General features: G+C 46.6%; 1 protein-coding gene and 1 non-coding gene across 5 annotated transcripts in view; both read right to left on the reverse strand.

The window, feature by feature from the left end:
* Positions 1-1437: 1437 nt before the first annotated feature.
* On the reverse strand, positions 1438-1546 carry LOC129685853 (U6 spliceosomal RNA). Its single transcript, XR_008721551.1, has one exon. It is a non-coding gene; the product is annotated as a U6 spliceosomal RNA (small nuclear RNA).
* A 7818-nt stretch (positions 1547-9364) lies between these two features.
* Eif4e2 (eukaryotic translation initiation factor 4E family member 2) overlaps positions 9365-22587 on the reverse strand; it is a 28492-nt gene continuing 15269 nt past the window's right edge. For 2 of the 4 annotated variants that reach the window (XM_055619359.1, XM_055619360.1), the window contains exon 7: positions 21601-21863. In XM_055619359.1, coding sequence (XP_055475334.1) covers positions 21791-21863 — 73 coding nt within the window. In that variant the 3' untranslated portion in view covers positions 21601-21790. Of the gene's footprint in view, positions 11859-17174; positions 17254-21600; positions 21864-22587 lie in introns of those variants that run through there. The other 2 variants (XM_055619361.1, XM_055619363.1) reach the window with 2 other exon arrangements.

Below are 22587 nucleotides of genomic sequence, written 5' to 3' on the forward strand. Positions count from 1 at the left end.
GTGTGAGGAGCCACAACAACTTCCTGGTATGATGCTGAGCCTCAATAATCATTTATTAAAAGAATATGACTACGCTATTAAAAGAAACTGTGTCATTCCGCAAAAGCATTGCTTCAAAGACTAGGGGCACACTGACTATAAGAGAATGCAGCCTCCTAACCTGTTCTCATGGGGAAAAAAAAACCCAATGTACGCCTGACAGCACCACCCAAGGCCAAATCTAGACAAACAGGCCTGGGCATGGACAGACAGGCACAGGCAAGCTTCAACAGGAGTCTTGATCTATTTAAATATAAAACCTAAGCCTGTGGTGGGCCAGGGCTGTGGCTGTGAGACTATCTAACGCACACAAACAAGCAAACACTTGAGCAGATGTGCTGCCGTGAAAACGACACCAGTCTTGGCCTGGATGTGCATCTATCGAAAGCTACACGTGGTGCTGCATCTTTTGATCTGCAACACACACAGCTAGCTCCGCCTACAGGTGAGGAGGGGGAGTGAAGGCTGAGCCACTGGGCTAGAGCTCTGCATTTCCTTCAGATTGCAGGAAACCAGTCCGCTGTATTGCTTACCAAACTACAGGAGTTGATTGTTTCTTTGCAATAATTAAGACAACAAGAAGGAAACAGGTGGCTTAGCGGTTAAGAGAGCTTGCTGCTCTTGTAGAAATCCAATGTCACTGGACTCTGTTCATTCTCTCTCTCTCTCACACACACACACACACACAAGGGTGGTGGGGGAGGGAGGGAGAATCACTCTTTCTGCTGGGCCACAATGGCAGGACTTCCATAAAGGAGGCCAGGGAAAACCACTGCACACCAGGGAGACCAGGCCAGGCCCCAGAGGGTGTGAAGACCTTTGCACCCACAGCTTGGCAAGAGCAAGCCTCCCACTCTTTTGTATAAGAACCGTCACTGCAGACACTTCTCTGCCCCTGGCAGGACAGGTCGTCTCCTTCCTACCTTGTTGGGTGGATACACCACAGCCAGTTTATTGCTTATTGTTCGTGGTGAGTACCAGAGCTGTTTTCAGTCTGATCTGATAATATTAAGCTACAATGAGAATTGGTATTTGTGACTTTGAAAGTTCTGTTAGTTTTTTTGAGACAGGTTGTCCTCGACTCACTTTGTAGAGCAGGCTGGCCTCCAACTCACAGAGATCCGCCTGCCTCTGCCTCCCTCATTATCGGGATTACAGTGTGTGCCACTGAGCCCATTTAGCATAGCAAATGTTTTAAATATCACGCTTCGCTTTTGAAAACACTCCCACTTCCCCATGTAGGAAACTTCTAGAGGTCTGTTAGCTATCCAAAGTGGCTCACGGCATAAGCGTTCGTGGTCTCACCGTGCTCGTTTAGCAGTGTTGGGGAGCAAACCCAGGACTTTCATACAAGGTAAGGACACTGAGCCTACCCATCGCCTCTTTCTCTCCCTTACAGAAAATGCAGACTGCTTCATACATAAAATCTCATGTCATCCTTGCGCGGGGACCATGCTGACCTTCTCCGTGTTGTTCCAATTTTAATATATGAGCTGCTGAAGAGCCCTGCCTGGTAGTATCTTGTTATGTGACCCAAGCTGGCCTCAGATTCTCCGTCCTCCATCCTCAGGCTCCAGACATGGGATTTCTCCCCATAGCTCTATCTACTCTCTCTCTCTCTCTCTAAGGTCTCTGGTAACACAAGCTGGCCTTGAATTTCCGATCCTCCTGCCTTTACCTCCAGAGGGCTAGGCCTGCAGGAGTGTCACCCGTGGCCAGTTTATGTGATGCTGGGGAATCAAAGCCAAGGCTTTGTTCACACCAGGCAGGCACTTTACCAATTGAGCCACACCCTAGCCTCACTGTGGTTTTAAACAGCATTTCTCCAGTGACCAATGACGCCGGTTAGGGCTTCATGTCTCTGTTAACCCTCTGTGTATCTTCTCTGGTCCCATGTTTGTTCGAGTCTTGTACCCATTTCTGGTTGCATGGTCTCTCACTGAGTTGTAAAAGTTCTTTATATATTCTCGACACAAGTCCTTTAGCAGTCATGTATTGTGGGCTTTTGCTGTCGGCCTGTAGCTTCCCTTCGAATGTATTCTTAGTAACTTCTGAGGCTCATGCTTGTTTTCATGTCAATAAAAACCTCTACGAGGAAGAAGCTGGGTACATGGGTGCTCCAAGCCCAGCTAACTGGGTATTTCCCAGAAACTTCACTAGAACAAAGCTGAGAGGATGTAGGCTCCGTGTTCTCGATACCAGGTGGTGTCACTGTGTCCACATATTGATTGGGCCAGGAAGGTGAAGAGATGGGAAGGTTGCCAGCAGGCTGGTATCAGATAGCCCCACTGCCTCTCTTCCGGAAGGGATGCTGGATTGGGGATCCAGTACTAACCTGGGGGAATATAGCACCCAAGAGGCCTCAGACAGGTCGTCCATGCTGGCTGCTGTGGGGAACAGCCTGGCAGAGGATCCCAGGTCACTCAGGCTCCCACCTGCCCCAGCTCTTCAGTGTCCGCAGAGGCTGACTGTTAGCAGTGCTTCAGTGGCTGGTCTTCGCTAAGGGGGTGTCAGCTTCAGCCCTGAGGTTGGGAGGAAACTGCTCTCTGAGTTGGGGGATGCTGAGGGGCTGTGTCCACTGGTGAACAGCCTGCCCTTCACCTGCCTGCTCCAGGGCCCGCACCTGGGGCTGGGCTTGATCATGAGTCCTCATTCTCTAGGCAGCTGGAGCCCTCTCCCTATGAGAGGGTTTATCACAAAGGTATCGTGAGTAATGTGTGGGGTGCGCAGGCCCCTCTCAAGATCCAGGGGGACTAAGTTGTGAGCTGTGGTCTTCCACGGGCTAAAAAAAGCAAAACAAAACTTTTAAGGGACCTCCTGAGAAGATGTTTGTCCTCTCTTCCCCTTTATCTTGCTCCTCAGCTTCCTTTAGATTTATTTATTTTTAATGTATATGTTTGAGTGTTTTACCTCACTTCTGCACGAAGCACTTCTTTGGAGAAGCAGGCGCAGGGGCTTCACCCACCCACCTGCAGAGGCCGCTGCAGCTGCTTCAGGACCCACCTGAGCTGTGTTGCTGCCAAAGCACTGCAGGAAAACACCTACAAGTGAGCATTTGCTGTGTGCTGTGTCTAGCCCCTTTGAAAATGACCACCAGGCCTCAGGCCCATGCCCATGGGTGAGAGTGTTTCCATCTTGAGAGTGACAAGCAGGCTTACTATCAAGAGAAGTGCATGGCCTAGAGGTGAAAGAGCAGTAGGTAGTGGAAAGTGGAAGGAGAAAGAAGCCCAAGACTGCCTCCCTGATTTTCCCTGAAGGTCACATCTGTCCTTCCTACTAGGGAAAACTCTTATAGGGCCTTAATCAATTCACCTTGCATCCCTGGTCCCTATGACAGTGCCTGGCACACTTGGGCACTGAAAAATAATTCAACAAAGGAGGAAAGTCAAGAATAGTAAGTAAAAAATTATGCTTGGTGGGCCTATAATTCAAGCACTTGGGAAACTGAGGTAAGGATTTTGAGTTTGAGGCCAGCCTGCATTACCTGTCTTAAAAGCTGTGTATTTTACTTAAGCTCAAAAATGTGTATTTTGAGCCAGGCACGGTGGTGCATGCCTGTAATCCCAGCACTCAGGGAGGCAGAGGCAGGTGGATTTCTATGAGTTCGAGGCCAGCCTGGTCTACAAACTGAGTCCAAGACAGACAAGGCTACACAGAGAAACCTTGTCTCAAAAAAAAAAAAAAAACCAAACCAAACCAAACCAAACCAATCTGTATTTTCCTTAATCTTAGCTCCCTTCATCACACATGTTTATAGAGGCTGAAGGTATAACTTAGTAGCAGAGCAAATTTTTAGCCTTTGGTTCAATACCAAATAAAAGACGAACCAGAATGTGTTTGCCTAAATGGACGCTTATGCTTTAAAAAATAAACGGGAGGTGGGCATTGAAGAGATGGCTGATGGGCTGGGTGTGCTCTTCCAGAGGACATGAATTTAGTTCCTGGCACCCACACCAGGTTGCTCACAACCACCTGTAACCTCATCTCTCAGAGATCCAGTGCTCTATTCCGGCTTCCTCGGGTATCTGGACACACAGGGCATATACGTACAGAAACACACACGTATAAATACATCTTTAATGTCTGACCAATGTTTGAGTGTGTTGTTGTTGTGTGTCTTGTTTTTTTCTAGGTGCCCCACAGTGCCCTCCATTCACTTTCCTTGCTGGTCTACAATCAGCAAAAGCATTTCCCCTTTTTTCCCCAAGTAATTTCGTAAGTTATTCTACTGTTTGCGTTCATGTATAAAAGCGAACAAACGAAACGAAAACCAGGATACTGAGTGTCTCTTGTAATAAAGCACCTGCCTGCCATGGATGAAGCTCTGAGTTTGCGTCCTAGCACTTCAAAAGATTGAACTAACGTTATTTTTTAATTATCCAAGTCAAAGATACCTTTCTAGAGTGGTGGCATACAGCTGTCATCTCAGCATGTCGGAGGTGAACGCGCAATGACCAAGAGTTCAAGGTCACCTTCTGCCACTTAGTGAGTTAGATGGAAGCCAGACCCTATCTCAAGAGACAGGACAGGACAGATAGAAGGAGAGGGGAAGGGAAAGCAGGGGGACGAGGAGAGAGAAATTTTCTGATGGGCCTGCTTCTGTGAAGATGGGGAGATCTGGCACTCCCTTCCTTTAAAGTCCAGGATCAGTGTGAAGGCCCAGGGACTCCTCAGCCCTGCCCCCCATTTCCTCAGGCGACCGGCTTGGAGAGCGGAGGATTCGGGTGAGAAAGCCGCCCCATTCCTGGGCAGGTAAGATCCATTGCAGATTTCATGACGCCCAGAGGGTCTCAGGCTTTGCAGACTTCGCGATTTCAGATTCTCTCTAGAAGACAAGCTTGAGCCGACACAGAGCGGTTGCAAACCGGCGTCCTGCGGGAACTGAGGTCCCGGAGTGCCCCCTAGTGGAGGCAGCTGGGAAGGACCATATACCCCGGTGGGGACTAGACCCAAACCCACCCGAGCAGAGGAGAGCCAGCGCAGACTTTGTCAGAGGACTTTAAAGAGCACCGGCTGCACTTCATGCCTCAGGAACCGGCGATGCCTTGGGCGCCACAGTTCCTAACCTGAAGAGACACTACGGAGAGCAGCTGCTGAGCGACCTATTCAGGCGGTCCAGGAAGACCTTTTTTAATCTAAGACTGAACTAGGTGCTGCTTCCTCATGGCGATTCAAGAGCACACAGGCCTCAGTTCATATTCTCTGAAGGAGATGATTTTATACTCACACACATTCAACATGCCCTCGGGAAAAGGAAAAAAAAAAAAGGCAAGGAAGAAAAGACAGGGCAGCAAGAACATATCACAGGAGGACAGAGAAGACTTTCTGGAGGAGGTTGTTGGGACTGGCAAAGAGTTCTGGTGTGATAGGTTTGGTAGTAAGGTCACAGCACAGGGCTGATCCATTGTGTGTGTGGGTGTGTCACTAGGCGCAGCTCACTGCTAGGGGGGAATGGGGAGGGGCCAATGAGACAAGAAGAGGGATTCTAGTTCCAATGTTCTCTAAGGAATGTTCGTTGGAGATTCATTTAAAATAGAAATTTGGAAAATTTGCCCTTGTTGGGCCTAATTATAGTGTTTGTTCTCTAGACTAAGGTCATTCTCCACTTCTTCTTCCTGTGTCAAAGAATTTTTATTGGATACCAAACATTGTGAGATTTATGGTTTTGGCAGGTGGACTATCTGTGCACCTTTAAAGAGTGTCAGGGCTTTTAGGACAAGCAGACCCTTTGGTTGGAAATTGCTCTAGTCTTTTGAAGATTTGTTTTCAAACCTTTCAGGATGGGTCAGGAGTAGCCTTTGGGTAATGTCACTTCACTTTCAAGGTGTGGCACCAGGAATTGTCCTCCATCGCTATACACTTGAAGCAAATCTGACTCTGACCATCGGGAATGGGAGCACTTCTCCAGCTGGTCCTTCCCTGCCAGTGGTCCTTGTTGCCAAGGTCTTCTCTCCTCCCAGCAGCTGTGAGGTTGAGAATCACTGAGAGTGCAAAGGACAGCCGGGTCTCCACAGTGTACCAAGATAGCCAGGGCTACAAAGAGACCTTGTCAATTAGTAATGATGACAATAATAATAATTTAAAAAGTCAAGAGTAACTGAGAAAGAGAGAAAACACGAGCCTTTGGTCTCTGCATATGTATTCATGGGTGCGTACACCTGCACACATATGAATAGATTTTTGTTTGTGTTTTGAGACAGGGTCTCTCTATTTTGTAGCTCTGGCTGTCCTGGAATGTGATATGGAGACCTTGCTGGCCTCAACCTCACAGAAATACACCTGGCTCTGCCTGCTAAGATTAAAGTCATGCACTACCATACTTGATCTACAAATAAATGTTTTTTACAAGTTCAAACAGATCAAACTGAGTGTGCAGAACGATCCCATAGTGACCACTCACAAGCAAGCATACGGAGCCATCTATCTCTACCTTAGTGCGGGCTTTAAACGTCCCATGTACACAGCTACGCTCAGCTTGAGAAACAAGCGCAGTGAAGGAAGGGGACATTTTTGTAGCACACTTACCAAAGGGTTCCCTTCCGCCTGTGACCACAGGGTTGGGGATTTGAAAGGCCTCTTACTGGAGCCAGGACAACCAACAGAAGAGTTGGCATGGTCCTTAGATGACTTAACTACCTGTTTACTTGTCTTGGTTTATTGAGATCAAGAAAAACAAACACTAAAATCATGATCTATAATTATAAGATCACTTAGTAAGCGTGTTAGACTTATCCCTGCTGTATTTGGTGGTCGGTTTGTGTTGGATGTTATATAAGTCTTGGAGGGCAGGGAGGGTTGAGACAGGGTTACTCTGTGTAGCCCTGGTTGTCCTGGAACTCACTCTATAGACCAGGCTGGCCTCGAACTCAGAGATCTGCCTGCCTCTGCCTCTTGAGCCTTTTCTTTTCTTTCTTTTTAAGTTTTCAAGACATGGTTTCTCTGTGCAGCCAACTTACTCTGTTGACCAAGCTGGTCATGAACTCAGAGATCCACCTGCCTCTGCCTCCCAAGTGCTAGAATTAAAGGTGTGCTCCACAACTTCTGGCTAGTCATTTTAATATAGTATCGAGGAGGTAGAATTTTTATTTGTGCTCTTAATTCAATAAAACAAAAAACTACTGTACAGTATAAAATAGTAGACAACAATGATTTGTCACAAAGGAACCTGTGGCCTTATAATCATAGCAGACAATATTACAGCTGTGATGCTGGACAGCTGCTCAGTGATTAAGAGCATTCGCTGCTTGTTTACAATGTGTTGACAAATGTGTTGACAAATGTGTACTGACAGGAATCCATCATTCCATGTCTACAGAGCATTCTACCTATTCACACCCCCGGCCCGTCTCCAGCAGCTACTCATCTCCTTCCTGTCTCCATAGCTTTTTTTCCGTAGTGTTCATGGAGGTGCAATGGCATTCGAGGGAACCATCTTTTTATGGCTTGTTGGTACTTTTCTCTTTATTGATGAATCATATCTCATTATATGGATCTATCAGTTTGTCTAATTTGGAAAGTTTTTGTTTTGCTTCAGGGCAGTCTCACTATGTAGCTGAAGCTATCCTTGAATTTGTGATCCTCCTGTCTCAGCCTCCTGAGTTCCTGGATTAAAGAAAAACAAAACACACACTGTGCACTTAGGCACAGTGGTCCATGCCTAGAATCACAGAGCTTGGGAAGGTGAAACAGAAAGATAAGAGAGCCAAGGGCAGCCTGGGTTATATGGCAAGACCCCGTCTCAAAGAAACAAACAAACAAACAAACAAACAAACAAAACCTGGAAATCCATTTAGAGAGGAGACAAACTTTGTTGGAAAAGTCGAATGCTGGTCTGGGCCAGTCTGATGAGCTGGGACGCTTGCAGAGGACAGTCCTGTGGGTAGCTAGAGTAGGCAATGAATGTGAGCCTTAGGTCTGGGCTATCTGGGAGGAAGGGTGGGTGCGGGTGTGACAGGTGCTGGAGCTCCTGAGATCTAACGTTGCTGCTCCCTGTTGCCCTGTGCCTTGCAGACTTCCTGCTGGGCTTGTAGGAGCCACACACCACCCCTTTTCTACCTCTTCCTGACAGGCACAGGTAAGGCTGGCTGGCCACAGAGCTATCCTTTTAAAACACACTGCACAATTATCCCAGGTGACCAAGAACTGAAAATTTAGCATATTTTTAGCCAACTAGCAGTCTGCTTTGGTTGTCAGGGCTCAATTCACGAGCTGCCATCATTTGTCTAATACCACTGACAAACGATAGTAGAGCCAGCCTGAAACCCCCAGTGTAGCTGGATGAGGCCGACCTTTGACTGCCACTTGGGAACCCCTCGGCAGATTCCCAACAGGTGATCTTCTGTCCTGTTGTTCCTCCCAGGCTCAGCCAGCCTCTTCATTTTGATGGCTCAAATGCTAAGAAGTTCTTCTAAAACTATTGCTATCTTTCCTGCACAGCGCTGCTTCCCTACAAAGCCGTTCCCATGAGCAGCTGCACAGGATTTATAACCTTGCTCTGACACTGATCCCTTTCTCCAGCACAAGTCCAGGGGACCTCAGAGGCACTTAGACCTTCTCCTGGAGCATGAACAGTCCTGTGCAATTTAGCTGTAATGCTGCCCTGCAGAGAATGTGTGCAGGTTTCTCAGTCTCCAATTATGAACAGCCCATTTTTAATGGGTTAATTTTGGGATCTATCATCTCCCAGGTTCTTTGAGTTTCCTTTGTCTTTACTCTAATTTTCCTTATCCCCAGTTAAAGATAATGAACAGCATTCTTCTGACAGTTAAATATGTAAGCTGAGGCTGGATACACCTGCAATCCCAGTACTTAAGAACCGGAGGCATGAGATTCATGGTAAATCCAGGGTCAGCAAGCCCGGTAACATGGTGAGATACTGTCCAACAGTCACAAAAATATATACTGAATCACGGCAATGGCTGATACTATTAAAGGGCTGGGGATGGGGCTTCATTGGAAGAGTACTTGAGTAGCATGCACAAAGCCCTGGGTTCAGGCCCCCGCACTGCATAAACTTACCTGGAATAACAGCTCATGCCTGTACCCCCAGCATTTGGAAGATAGACGCAGGAAATTCAGAAGTTCTAAGTCAACCTCTACTACACTGAGTTCAAGGATAGCCTAGGCTACATGGAACTGCTTCTCAAAAACAAACAAACAAACAAACAAAAAAGCAAGAGACTATTTTCATACGTCTATGTCAGCCCTGTCTATACCATCCCACACACTTCTGGAATGCACTGAAACGCAGACATAGACACAGCTAGTACCACCCACCCGCCAGCGTCCCCACTGCCCTTGTATTAACAAGACCGCAGCCTGCTCTGCTGATACGTTCCATTTATTACTGCAGTAGACAATCCTCTCAAAGTGCAACGCTACATCACTGTCACAGCCCCTGCTCCTTCCCCTCCGGCAATACTTGGAAATTCATTCTTGGAGCACTGACAAGCTTTTCTCTGGATGAAAAGGTATCCTCACTGCCAGTGTCACAGGGAAAACACATACACACAAACAAAAGGACAAAGAGAACGGCTCTTGAGAGGAGTGGGCCGTGGAGGCAGAAGGGGGAGCAGGACAAATGTGACTCTCCCTTCTCTAGCAGCAACCTATCTTCTGGTCACATTGGCTCCGGCAGGCCTCTACCTCCTGTTTCGAGAACAGACGATTCCATAACCACAACCATGTGGTATCTCAGCCTACCAGAGGCCTGTGAAGTCAAAATAAATGGAGAAACTTCTCCAGCTGGTTGGAAAATGGGTGGTTTGAGTACACTGACTAGTCAATTTCCCCTTAAGCTGTTCGGCAGAGCACCTGGAAGAACACTGGGGTTTAGCTGCTGCCTGATCCTGAGAACCCTCACTCACATGGCAGCAGGGTCAGCATACTTTAAATGGGAAAAAAAATCCAACTGTCAAATACTATATGACCAAGAGGATGGGGAAAGACAAGCAGCTCTAGAAAACATTGGAGATTCAAACCTCTGAACAAATGAGATTAAAAAAAAAAAAAAAAAAAAAAAAAAAAAAAAAAAAAAAAAAAAAAAAGGCAAAATAAAACATCTAACCATTAGGCCTGACACAGGCCTCACTCAGACACACTGTACATGCATGCATGCATGCGCACACACGTGCACATGCACATGCACACACACACTAGAGAGATGCCCAAAGGAAGGCAAGTCCAAATGTCTGCTCTTTGGAATTTTGAGGCGACCTGAGCATAGGCAAACGTGAGGCCTCCTGCCTGAGTCAAGCCTCCAGGAGCAGCCTTTGCCTCCTTGACAGCCAGTGATGCTCCCGTGGTGCTGGAGCCTTCACAACCACCCCAGAGTGCATTCTTCAGATTCCTGGAGTTTCAATCCCTACTGGACTTTCTTCTCAGATGGCTTCACCCACAGCAGAAACATCTTCCCCCTTGACGCCTGTACTCTGTTCTTTCAGGGAAAGGCATTCCCAGATAACAGTGACTGGAGGGGCAGAGGTTGGAAAACTGGAAGAGAGTGAGGTGAATAAAAGGAGATGCTGTAACCTTCAGAATTCCTGAGCCCGGTGGCTGAGGAGCCAGGCTTCAGGGATACGCATAAAGAGAGGCCTTAATTTAAGGTACTGCCATCTCGGCTCACAAGAGCCCAGTACACAGAGCTACTACCTGAAACCGCTGCAGCTGCCCCTCTCTTCCGTGATCTTGGGTGCTCTTTTGATCTCTCTGGCCCCAGGCTCCCAGAGTGAGAACACCCAGCTTCTCTGATGAGGACATGCCTGCAGAAGCCTTCTGGGCATTGAGGATCTGGACAATTTGCTTACATCCAGGTGTTGAGGACCAAAGTCTTTTCCAACCACAGCTGACAGATACAGCCGTCAAATAAAAGCATCCAGCAAGGCTGCCGATTCTTCAGATGTCCATTTCAGCACTGTGGGATCTACACACTAAGTGTTAAAGTGGCACTAAGCAGCTGTTGCTTCCTCCTCCATGAGGGACATGCAAGCCCCACAGACCATGCTCAGCACACAAGTCCCACTCGCATGGGAGGCTGGTTTCAATCCCCGCCCTCAGCCCCAACCCCACACATGGGACCTGCACTATAATCCAGCTTCTGACTGAACTGCATTCTTCTCCACCTTCTCTTAGAGGGCAGATACCTTAGGTTTCATCAGCAAAACCTTTGCTGCCTGGGATCACGATTTAAGTGCCACAGTGCCTAAGAAGGAGAACCCCACTGGAGGTATAAGGCGCAAAGGACACAGAATCCTAGGCTGTCATCACATCCTAACACATGTTCAAAGTGTGCTGGGGGCTTGGGAGAGAGGAACACACAATAACTTAACAGTAGAGCTGGGAGAGGCATTTGGTTCTCTTCAACTCTAAGCAGAGGCTGTTCCTGGATGCGCAAGCATTCATAATACTGATAACGCTCAGGTCAGACCCAGCACAGGGCACATACATGTGGTCGGTCAAGTCCTTCGCACAGCAGGAGAGTACAGCAGGGTGCCAAGAGGCATCTGGATAGCACACAGCAAGAAGACGGCTGCACTCCTGCACAGAGCCCCATTAAAAAGTGTTTGTCTATGACAAAGTCACATTTTCCCCATTCTTCTTGCTTTATAAGGTCAGCAATGCTGGAAGGTGTCTAGTGGAGTCCGTCTTCCAGGAACGAGTGCAGAAGGGGAGCATGTGGCTTAGGTACACCCCTTTAGTGAGCAGACAGGACTGCCTGAACCTCACATCCATTTCAGACAAACACACAAACAGAAAAGGATTATTGCCAGCTTGTGCACTTTCACAATGTGATTTTTGTATTTCGAAAGCTTGAATTGTCCCTGAAAGAGAAAATGGGAGAAAATAGAGTATTCAATACATGGACCACCTAGATATAAGCACACCCATACAGGGGAGGACCTGACCAGCTCTCCAGCTTTCTACACCCAGCCCTTCCCCACCAGTCTAAAGTCAAATGGCAGCCTGCCTTCCAAGTCCTTGCAAAAACTTTCAGCCTGCTGCTTGGCAAGGCACAAGGTTAGTAACTCCCCAGTGCAAGTGAAGTGTTAATGCATGCACATCCTCACAATGGGACACTGTAGCTTTAAAGAGAAAAAAAAAAAAAAAAAAGGAAAAGCTTTCCGCTACTATGGCGACATCTCCAAGATCAACAGATAATCTCTAGTACACAACAGTAGTGTGCACAACTGCCACCTTTAATGAAGGTGGAGAAGAAAGGCTACATATGTATTCCTTTGCCTGTATATAACACTTTAAAAAATGCTGAACCACAGTTACGTAAAGTAGGACAACAGGGACCCAATAGCAGGTGGGCAGGTGAAACGAGGAGGAGGAAGATACAATCAGACCATCCAATAAACAAATCCAACCCCATTCATAAGCCCTGTTTAAAACAGAACTGCATTTACAGTTCTGGTACATCGGAAGTTTTCTTCTGGACGAGGAACATGGGAACATGTGCCTTCTGTGCCTTCTACTGCGTGCAGGCATCCCTGACCACCTTTCTCAGACTAGAAATCCAGCCACAGCTCAGCAGGTCACATCATCCAAATCTCAAAAATCTCATGGGTTTCCCTGATGGGGACTTTAAAGTCCAATCAGCTGCTGCCCTAGCCCAGGGCTTTGTTTTTAAATGCGCTAGAAACTGAAGCAAACTCTCATTACAGGCTTCTGAAGTCAATTTCCTTTTTTATTTTAAAGGGTCACTGCAGTGCTGTGGCCTTACTTGATCTTCCTACATTTAACTAGGCAGCTGGTCCACAGTAGATAAACAACGAAGAGGTAGTATGTTCAGGCAGCCAAGGGCAGTTCCCTCCTGCCCCTGGCGGCTGGAAGTACGCGGACAGTGACCATGAGCCCCACAACCACATACTAACTGTTCTATATACCATGAGTGAGCTGCTCTAGGGGAACTTGGAAGAACCTGACGTGATTTCCAAAGCTCACTGGCCCTTTTCTGACACATGTGACTCTGTGGCTCATTCATCAACTATTTTCATCTCAGAGCTGAATACAAGGTGTTAACTGGGAACCATCTTAAATGGTATACAAACCTTTCCTAAGGACGGATTCCTCTGAGCTATCAAAGGCCAACAAAAGATGCTAAGGAATCCTAATTACACCACAGAGGAAAGCAGAGGAGGTGGTGTCCAAGGGTTCTGAACTCTGAGCTGGTGTGCTGTGCCACTAAGTCTGCATTTCAGATGACACCCCTTCTACCCGTGGCACATGCTGAAGCAAGCACAGAAGACGTTTGTTTTACTTCACTTCTTCCCTCTCAGTGCCACATCTGTGCCCAGATAAAGCCTGACAGAAACAATCCCGCTCTTGTGAGAAGGATGAACAGAAAGGTGGGACAGTGGGAAAGTGACAGGACTTTCCAAATCAGGAAGAGACGCAGAAGTCTGACTCGTGGCTGAGAATGTGGATCCAGTATAGCTGTGGGGGCAGGAAGAGGAGCTCAGGAAAATACTGATGGATGCTGGGCGGGGTCAGAAATGACCTGCACTCTGCAGGGCCACTGCAGAGCCCTGCTCCACTTTCCTTCAACAAGTTATCACTCTAGTTACTTCCCACCAGGGCTTCTTTCTACCAAGAAAACCTAAGCAGTCCATCCTATCACTTGAAGGTCCAGTTGCAAGATGGAAAAGAAAGAAGAGCCAGAAGCCAGGATACCCTTCCCAGTTACTGAACAGGAAAACAAAGAGCAATGAAGGTAGGTGGCAGGCTTGGCCAGGACAGGCTGAAGTAGGTGGATAGTAGCAAGGGACTACAGCTGTAGTCCAGTCTTTCTAAACATGGTAGAAGTTTAGAACATTAGTGCCAAGCTTAGTCTGAGGCATGTTTTTCCCTAGGCTAGCTAAGAACTACATTCAGTCAGGTCCTAGCTATAGAACAAGTTAGGTGACAGGGAAAGACAGATGGTGGACAGAGGCTGTCAGTGGCTTCTTCCCCTACACTTCTCTTCTTTCCTTTACCTTGAATTGGAACTTGCTATGTAGACCTTGATGGCTTCAAACTTGTGATCTTCCTGCCTTAGTCTCTGAGTGCTAAGATTACAGTTGAGTGCCATCACACTTGTCTCTGTGCTTCTGCTCTTTTAAAACCAACCAACCAACCACCTGAACAACAAACCAGCAACTAGCTATGATGTGATATGCTCAGGGTACATCTGAGCACATAGGACACCTGAGACCCCAGGAACATAGCCCTAAGGGAAATCCTTCTGAACTTTTAAGTTATGCTGTCTTGAGATTTCAAAATACTAGAGACCCCACCCAAACTGATTCCTAAGTTCATATTCCCAGTTACCTTGGTGAATTTGGCCAAACACTCCCAAATTACTTCAATATGGTCACTTTTAAATTCAAGTTTTAGCTTTGGGAACAGTGGCTAAGGGAGATGTTAACTACTTCCTCAGGAGGATGCTTCCTTCCTGGGAGTGTCTGTTTATGCACATGCGCTCAGTGGTGGCACACAAGTGACCTTGGGTCCTCAGGTAGATGCTGGGCCACTTGAGACTGCTCTGAAAGTGGCTTGGGAGAGTTGCTCATCATGGCCTACTCCTTTGAGCACACCAGGCCTCAACCCTGCCATCTGCAGTCTAACCCTGGTACAATTTTGGCTTCTTCTCTCCCTGAAGATTCAACGCAGCTGTAAGATCTTTCTTGGTTCAATGAGAGTGACTTGTAATCTCATCTAAACAACCATGACAGCTGCACTGACAACATACACCCTCGTTCTATCCCTGTTAGCCCAGTCATTAGCTAACCAGTCCTTTCCAAAGTCCTTACCGACTTTGCAGTAATTTCATTAAAAACCATAGCTCCATAATGAAAGTTAAATAAAAGTCTTAGAATATGTAAATACATAAAATAGGTAATTTGGAAAAATATTTGAGATTTAAGATATATACATGTATTTGCTTTGTTTTGTTTTTTGTTTTGTTTTGAGACAGGGTCTTACACAGCACAAGCTGGTTTTGAGCTTGCTCTGTAAGGGACAATGACCCTGTACTCCTGATTCCCTTGATCCTACCTCCTAAGTGCTAGGGTTTTATGTATGAGCTACCATCTTCATTACTTTTTTTTTCTTTTGCAGGGAGTGGGGGCAAGAGTCACACTACATAATCCACACTAGCCCTGAAATTCGGTAATGACCCTGCCTTTGCCATATTAGGATTATAGGTGTGTGCCACCCTGCCCAGGTAAAATTATTTAAGCAGCAGTTCTTCTCTCAATTCTTCCTACAGAACATGATCCATCTGTATAGGGAAACAGTAAAGCAAGAAAGGGTCAGGAGGCTAAGGTGTCTACATCTTAGGGTGCCGCTCTCACCTAAAGCAAGACCCAATCAGAAGAGGTGAAATATTAGGTCCTTCTAAGTTGGGCAAGGCAATGTGGTGGCCTTTTGAGTTTAAATTAGAATGTTCCTCACAGCTCCTATGGCCACATTTCAGAACACCCAAACCAGCAAGTACATGAGGAAGACCAGAGAGGCTACACAGAGAGAAAGCACACTGCAGTAACTATGCAGGGGTATGATCTCTCCACACAAGTCAAGGGTATTTTTCTTGGAATAATTTGCTGTCTGCTGAGGAAGAGGTCATTTTAAGAGTTTCAAGACTTTTTGAAGGGCTGGAGGCAAGGAAGAACACACAAGATTGCACCATAACCCAGGCAGACATTGAACTCACCATGTAGCTCAGTCTGGTCTCAAACTCTTAGCAATCCTCCTGCCTCAGCTTTCTCACTGCTGCGAGTATAGGTGTAAATCACTACACCTGCCCAAAACTTATAACAAAATCAAACTATAAAGTTGGGGCAGGGAGAGGAAGCTCAATGTGGGGCTCATGCCTGTGATCCCATCCCTCAGGAGGTGGAGGCAGGAGGATCAAGATCAGGGGTTCAGTGCTATCTCAACTACACAGTGCATTCAAGGCCAGCCTGGGCTACATGAACTTTGTCTCAAAAAACAAAAACAAGGGCTGGGGAGATATCTTAGTAAATCATGTTCTTGCTGTACAAGTATAAATTGCCAGAACCAATAAAAAGCCCAGCAGGATGGTGCAAGTCTGTAATCCCATGCTCCTATAACAGAGGCAAAGAGGGCAATCTCTGAAAGCTCTTGGACCAGCTAGCTTAGCATATGCAGTGGTGAGCAACAAAGAGACCCTGCTTTAAACCAGGTGGAAGCCAAGGACAGACAGCCAAAGCAGTACAAACACAGACCCCTACCCACCTCCTATTTAAAAAACAAAAAGGGATTTGGGAACACCAACGACTTTCAGGAATCCTGCAAGAGGTCACCCTATATCACACTGGACCATAAACGCAGACATGCAGTCACCTGCTCCTATTCCTCAGTGTCACTTCATTTGGCTTATCTAAGGGCAGCAAGTCTCCGTGCTTGGAAAACCTTCACGTCCTTCCTCAGGGAGAGGAGCTTCTGCAACTACTGCAGAGGCACATGGTACTTGACATCCAGGAGGCTCTCACTGAGGAAAATATTCCTATTCCAGCTAAACTTAGCAGGGCCCTCTGCTAGAGACAGACATGGCTTAACCTTCTCTTGAACTGTAAATACTCAGGCAGGCAGATGCTGGGGCTGGCCCAGCCCTTCCCTCCCATGGGGCCCATCTGCCATGTCATTCCATGGTCTCTTACGCAGTCCTAAAATCTGTTGTCTTTCACTGTGGAAACCAAATTTCAAATACTGTTTCTTCACAACTGTCAGGCCATAGCAGCAAATGAGAGACCTATCTCTCACCTAACCCATACAGGGGTCTATGGAACTGTCCTTTGACCAGAAAATTTGTAGATGGCTTAAAAATGGCTGTATCTGAACTAAACAGGAAGATATGGTGCACATTTACACTCATGAAATGTTAACATCTAAAGAGCTCTCAGATCTGCTGGTGTACAGAGCAAATGAGAGCACAGAAGCACGAGGGCCGGTGACCTCTATAGTGTTAACCCTGAGATATAGAATTCAGGGAGGCAGAGTCTGGAACTCCATGTTTCCCTGAGGCAGAGGCAAGGCTGAAGGCAAATGGAAAGAGGGCATCCCCTTGGGGAAAGGGCTCTACGGCCAAGAGGCATGTCATGGGGTTACAGAGAAGGTAGACAAGGCCCTACCCTGAGTGTGAGAGACAGAGGGGGAGCGTCCGATCAGCGGCCGCTGCTGTTCACCAGGCCATGAAACTCCTCCCAGGCCCTGGTAAACCAGAGACAAAAACAACAGCACATTCAGATCAAACGCTTAGAGCAGACAGCAGACAGCATTACCCCACCTCCCACTCTGACACCCTCCATGCTGACTGTCGTCACAGGAGCTGGATAAAGAGTCAGGTTCCCAGCAGGCTTTCTTCTTGGATGGCAGGAAGCTGGCATTTTCGGCTTGCTTTACTCAGGAAGTCTAGCCTTCACTACTCCCTTGAAGACTTGCCAGTGTTTCTTCAACAGGGATAAAGGGGAAGCCACTGAGGTCAGAGCTGAAGTTCAGCCATGCCCACAAATACTTCTATCTTTCTTCAGCAAAGGGCAACAATTCTTGCCTTTGCTACATTGAATCCGGGGAACAGGTAGTAGAAAACACATTTCTTCACTGGGCCTGACCCTGAGGGCAAAGCCAAGGATTCACCAGCATTATGATGTCTCAAGATGCAACCCAGTTATGTCATTTTTCTCTGCTTTTACTTTTCCAACCTTCTAGCCTTTCTAAACTCGAGATGCTAAATATGTCAGGTTCTTTTTGCTTCTGAAAACACACATGTAAGTCTTTAGATTTAAGATATATGGGTCATGCAACTAACATTTCCTGTTAATAGAGCTTATTGCAACTTCTGTGCCAAGTAACACAATTTTAATGAACATAACTTAGAAATGTGATTAGGAAGGAATTAGACATGTGAGTTATGGGAGTACACACACTCATAGCTCACAGCACAGCCAGTGTTCCACAGACAGGCCTCTGCAACTGCTGCATGAAGAAGAAGAAAGTCAGATCCCTCAGTGTTCTGGAAGCTCTCACCACCCCAATTTCTCTCACCTTTTTGCCCTATCCACTTTTCAGTTTGAAAGCAGGGATTGTCCTGGGTACTGAATATCAAACTTAACAGTGGCTATGTAGAACTTGCTGTGTAGACCAGACTGGCCCCAAATCCAGTGAGATCTGCCTGCCTCTGCCTCTCTAGTACTGGGATTAAAGGCATGTACGAGCAGGCCAGGCAATATTCTTTTATTGGTTTAAGGTAGCAAGAAAATGTCTCTCACTACAACATTTAGCATTGTAAGAATTAAAATATATTTCATTACCTGGTACTCTAGGCAGTTTGTTTGTTTGTTTGTTTGTTTGTTTGTTTGGCATTGAGAATAGGGAACTGGGCAAGGTGGCCCATACCTATAATCTCGGCACTTGGGAAACTGAGAAAAACAGGCCTCTGTGAGTTTGAGGCCAGCCTGGTCTACATGGTGAATTCCAAGATGGCCAAGACTATGTGGTGAAACCACGCCTCAAAAATACATTAAATTACTAAGGACTAGACAATGTATGCCCCAGTTTCATCAATATTTTCCCTCTATAGAACAACAGCTTTTTCCCCACAGAAAATTACTAGTTTATGACAAATAACTCAAAGAAAAACTGTTTAAGAACTTGTCAATTCCCAAGCTATTTCTGGAGACAGTGGTGAATTGTACTCTAGTTCCTATAAGAGATGTTGGAGGCAGTTTCACTCTTCACTCTCAATGAAGACAAGTGAAAATTCAATGCGTGGACAATGACCTGGGATCTTCTCTAACAGTAAGACCTACTTTTAGATCTTCTCTAAAAGTAACTGCTTTAAGTAAGTTAGGTCAACAAGGTCATGTAACAGGGTTGAAGTTCATTTCATTTATCCTTTTGTTTCCAGAAGGGCCCTTCCTCACTGTACTTGCATAACAGCTCACTGGGTGAAGACCGGGAAGGCTCCAGCACACAAGAATAAACTGACTTCCTATTCTGAGCTCCTTGCATGGATTCAGGGGAAGCAATGCACATGGCCAGGGACTCTGGTGTACTCTTATTCTCAAAGGCCAGCCAGGTGTGAATTTTTACTCTCCCTCCACCTGGCAAACCATGCACATCAAAACTTTCTTCTTTACAGAAGAAGCTATCCTAAACATTTTCTTATGATCTGATTGTCTATAATCAAACAAATCAGAGATTAATATAGCATACTGAGAATTCTGAGCAGATCTGGCAGCAACAAAGAACTCTTTAAGGTTGACTGATCCCATCTCACCAGAAAGCAAATTCTCAAAAAAGGGAGATCTCTTCTGTGTGTTAACTGTGTTTCCAGACCCTTGCCCAAAGCTTATATATATCAGCGCCTTGCTCTCAGCCAGGCCGCAACACTAAAAAGGGATTCAGCCAGATTAGCAAATCTGAGCTCAGTGCACAATTCAAGGTCAGACAGTTTAAGCCTAAAGTGGCCCAGCATCACCAGCTTACGACTGAACTAAGACAGTGAGTGGGCTAGCCTTCAACTGTACATTAAGAGTTCAATGCTGAGATACAATTATAGCCAGACCAGGTGAAGGAAGTCTCCACACTTTGGCTTGTCTCTCTTTCTCCCTTACTCTCTGTAGAGAAATCCCACCAGTCTTAACCAGCACTGTGTTCTACTATGGGAAGAGGGCCCTTCTGCCATTCCAGACCAGGAGCACATGGAATACAGCAAGTCTACTCCAAAAAGCTATTTTCTAAGACAGTGCTGTGTTAACTGCCTTTATAACAGCAGTACCCTGGTGGCCCCAGAATTCAGGCTGTGTTACAAGTTTTCTCCTCAAGCGGAGGATGTAGTAAGCCATTTGATGTTAAGGACCCAAACCTATGAAGCCTCAATTATAAATCTGCTTCACCAAGAGGTCATGGTGGCACATGCCTCTAACCCCAGCACTCCGATGTGAAGTTGGGGGCCAGTGTGGACTACGTGGCAAGTTCCATAGCTGTGACCTGACTGATACAAATACAAGTGAATAAGCCTTGTCTTTCTTAGGGATATAGTCAGCAACACAAGGACAAAGGAAAGTGGCCTCTCTGTGGGGCAATGGATACTTCCTGGTTCACCCAGGTGCACTGCAGAAAACAGCAACAGGCAGGGTGACCAGGGAAGGCTAGAAAGACAGACAGGTGAAATAGACACTAGAAACTAGACTGAAACACAAGCAAGCTGGAGAAAGGCTTGAGTGAAGAAGCTGAGCAACTCCTAAAAACATGCCCCTCACTTGTTAGCAGTACTTGGGGAGACAACCATTACCACTGGCTCTTTCTCAAGTCTTAGCAGATGCTGTTTACTGGCTCAAACAAAAGCCACAAGGAACACACCAAGGCAGGAGCAGTGCTGACATCTCACATGTGGCTGGGATCTGAAGGGGGGGGTCTCAGCTCAGTCTGCTGCTGACAGACTTACTTTGGAAAGTGGCATCAAGTTTATTTGCTGGTGCAATAAAATGTACACACACCTCACAGTGAAAGATAAGGCGGAAGGCCCAAGAAAACCCAACAGACGATAGGCTTTCTGCAGCTCAGCGGAATCTCTTTTCTAGTCAATGTAGAGAATGTGATAAAGCAGTAATAGCATGGGCACTCCCAGAACAAGGAACCTAAGGTCTCACTTGTTTTGTTAACTCCTGGGCCACACAAAGAGTAGGGTTAAGCCAGTCAGCTGGTGTTAAGGAATGTGCTGCTGCCAGACTGGAGGCACTCTGGAAAACTGACCCTTGTAGTTGCCGCTCACTCAGGCAACCTAGAGTTCACAAAAATGCTTTTTAAATCTTAGTTTTGGGGGTGTCTAACAAAGCTTGCTGAAATTCTCCAAGCAGGTAAAGGCCTGAAAGCCAAGCTGCACACACACATAAGCCAAAGCCTGAGTACTCACAAGGCCAGTACATGTATATTCAGATTATCTCAAAGGTGAATCCCCCCCAAGATGAAGGCACTCTACTCTCTACACCCTGGCACAGTGACCCTGGGCTGGAAGGAATAAGGGCTCTTACCAAGCAAGACTACCAAAGAGGAAGACAATCTACTCTGCAAGGAAAGGAGGAGGTTGCCAAGCAGATTTGGCACCAGAGAGAAAGCCCCATTAGCACAAAGCAAAAAGTATGCATATACAGCCACAGACAGACAGAAGCAGGGCTTTAGCTCAAAGCAAGAGATTTTTATGAACTAAAAGCAAATGGAAGTTAGCAAAGAAAAGCCAAGGAGACTCTCAACTCTGGACCTAAACTCAGCCACCCCTCTGGGCCAAGCATTGGTCTAACTGGATGAAAACCAGTACACTTGAGCATCAGGCAGTGGAGTCTCACTTAGAGAGCTAGACGTCACCTCATTATGTCAGACCACAACAGTCCTGGAATAAATTACCATATGATTATACAATGGGCTTGTGGGCATGAAACTGCATTCCCTCAATGGCCCTGCATGAAAGAAGTCTGTGTGCCATCCCTTGATAATGGTGACAGTCAATCCAAAGGCCACATCTTGATGCACCATAAAGAGCAAGAGCATGAGACAAGCTGGTTTAGCACCATTTATTTGTGATCTCAGCTGTTGTAGTAGTTGCTGCTGTCAGCCTGTTCTCAAAGGATAACATGCTCTTCCGTTCCTCTTGTCCAGGACAGAAGGGTCTTCCAGGTGGCACGCCAACAGAACAAGAGACTCCGAAGACGCCAGCTTCAATGATGGTGCCATCCAGAGAGGGAGAGGGTCATGGCACATTCAATCGCGGCTTCCAGAGGTTTTGAAAAAGGAGCCTTTGGGGACCCAGCCTGCCTGGCATTCTAGTGGAAGTGCAAAAGGTAGCTCATTGGGAGAGGAAGGAGAGTGGGGAGCAAGGGAAAAGTGGCTTCTGGGTCTCGAGGAGGGTGTTAACAGCTGCAGGGCAGGAGTCCCAGAGGCTCCTAGGTCCTGGAGGATTTGTTTGTGGGATTTTACAAGTCAAGATGAACTGCCTCCAGGTACCAGAAAGGGGGGAACAGTGGGGAGTGAATGGAAACTACTCTTTCCCTTTCCTAACCAGGTTAAATGGGAACCTAGCAAACAAGAATCCTAGGGAAAGATGTAGACCTTTTGAGCTTCAACTAAACCTAGCAGGAGGGCAGACACTACGTCTGTCCTGCAGCAGAGAATAAGACAGACCTGCTCTAAGAAAAATTAGTGCTGATACAGGATTGCTGAGACAAGCAACCAGGACCACTGATGGCAAATGAGTGCTGGTGGCTCCAATGAGTCAGGGCCAGCCATCTGATATCAGACCAATTCCCATGGCAGTAGTCCCAGATAAAAACTGGCACCTAGCTGATATAAGCAAACTCCACCCACATCATATGTGAATGCATGGGAAAGAGTCTCACATAGTCTACCTGATGATGAATACAACTACTGGGCTCACCATTGTCTTGAATAGGAATTGCCATTGATGATGACATTATACTAATGATGATAGCAGTAACACTTAGTCCTGTAAGAGGTTTCTGAGGTCCTTCAGCTACAAAGATCAAGCAA

Source organism: Psammomys obesus, unplaced genomic scaffold (genome assembly GCF_907164565.1).
Source record: "Psammomys obesus unplaced genomic scaffold, mPsaObe1.curated_primary_1811, whole genome shotgun sequence".
Taxonomy (NCBI): domain Eukaryota; kingdom Metazoa; phylum Chordata; class Mammalia; order Rodentia; family Muridae; genus Psammomys; species Psammomys obesus.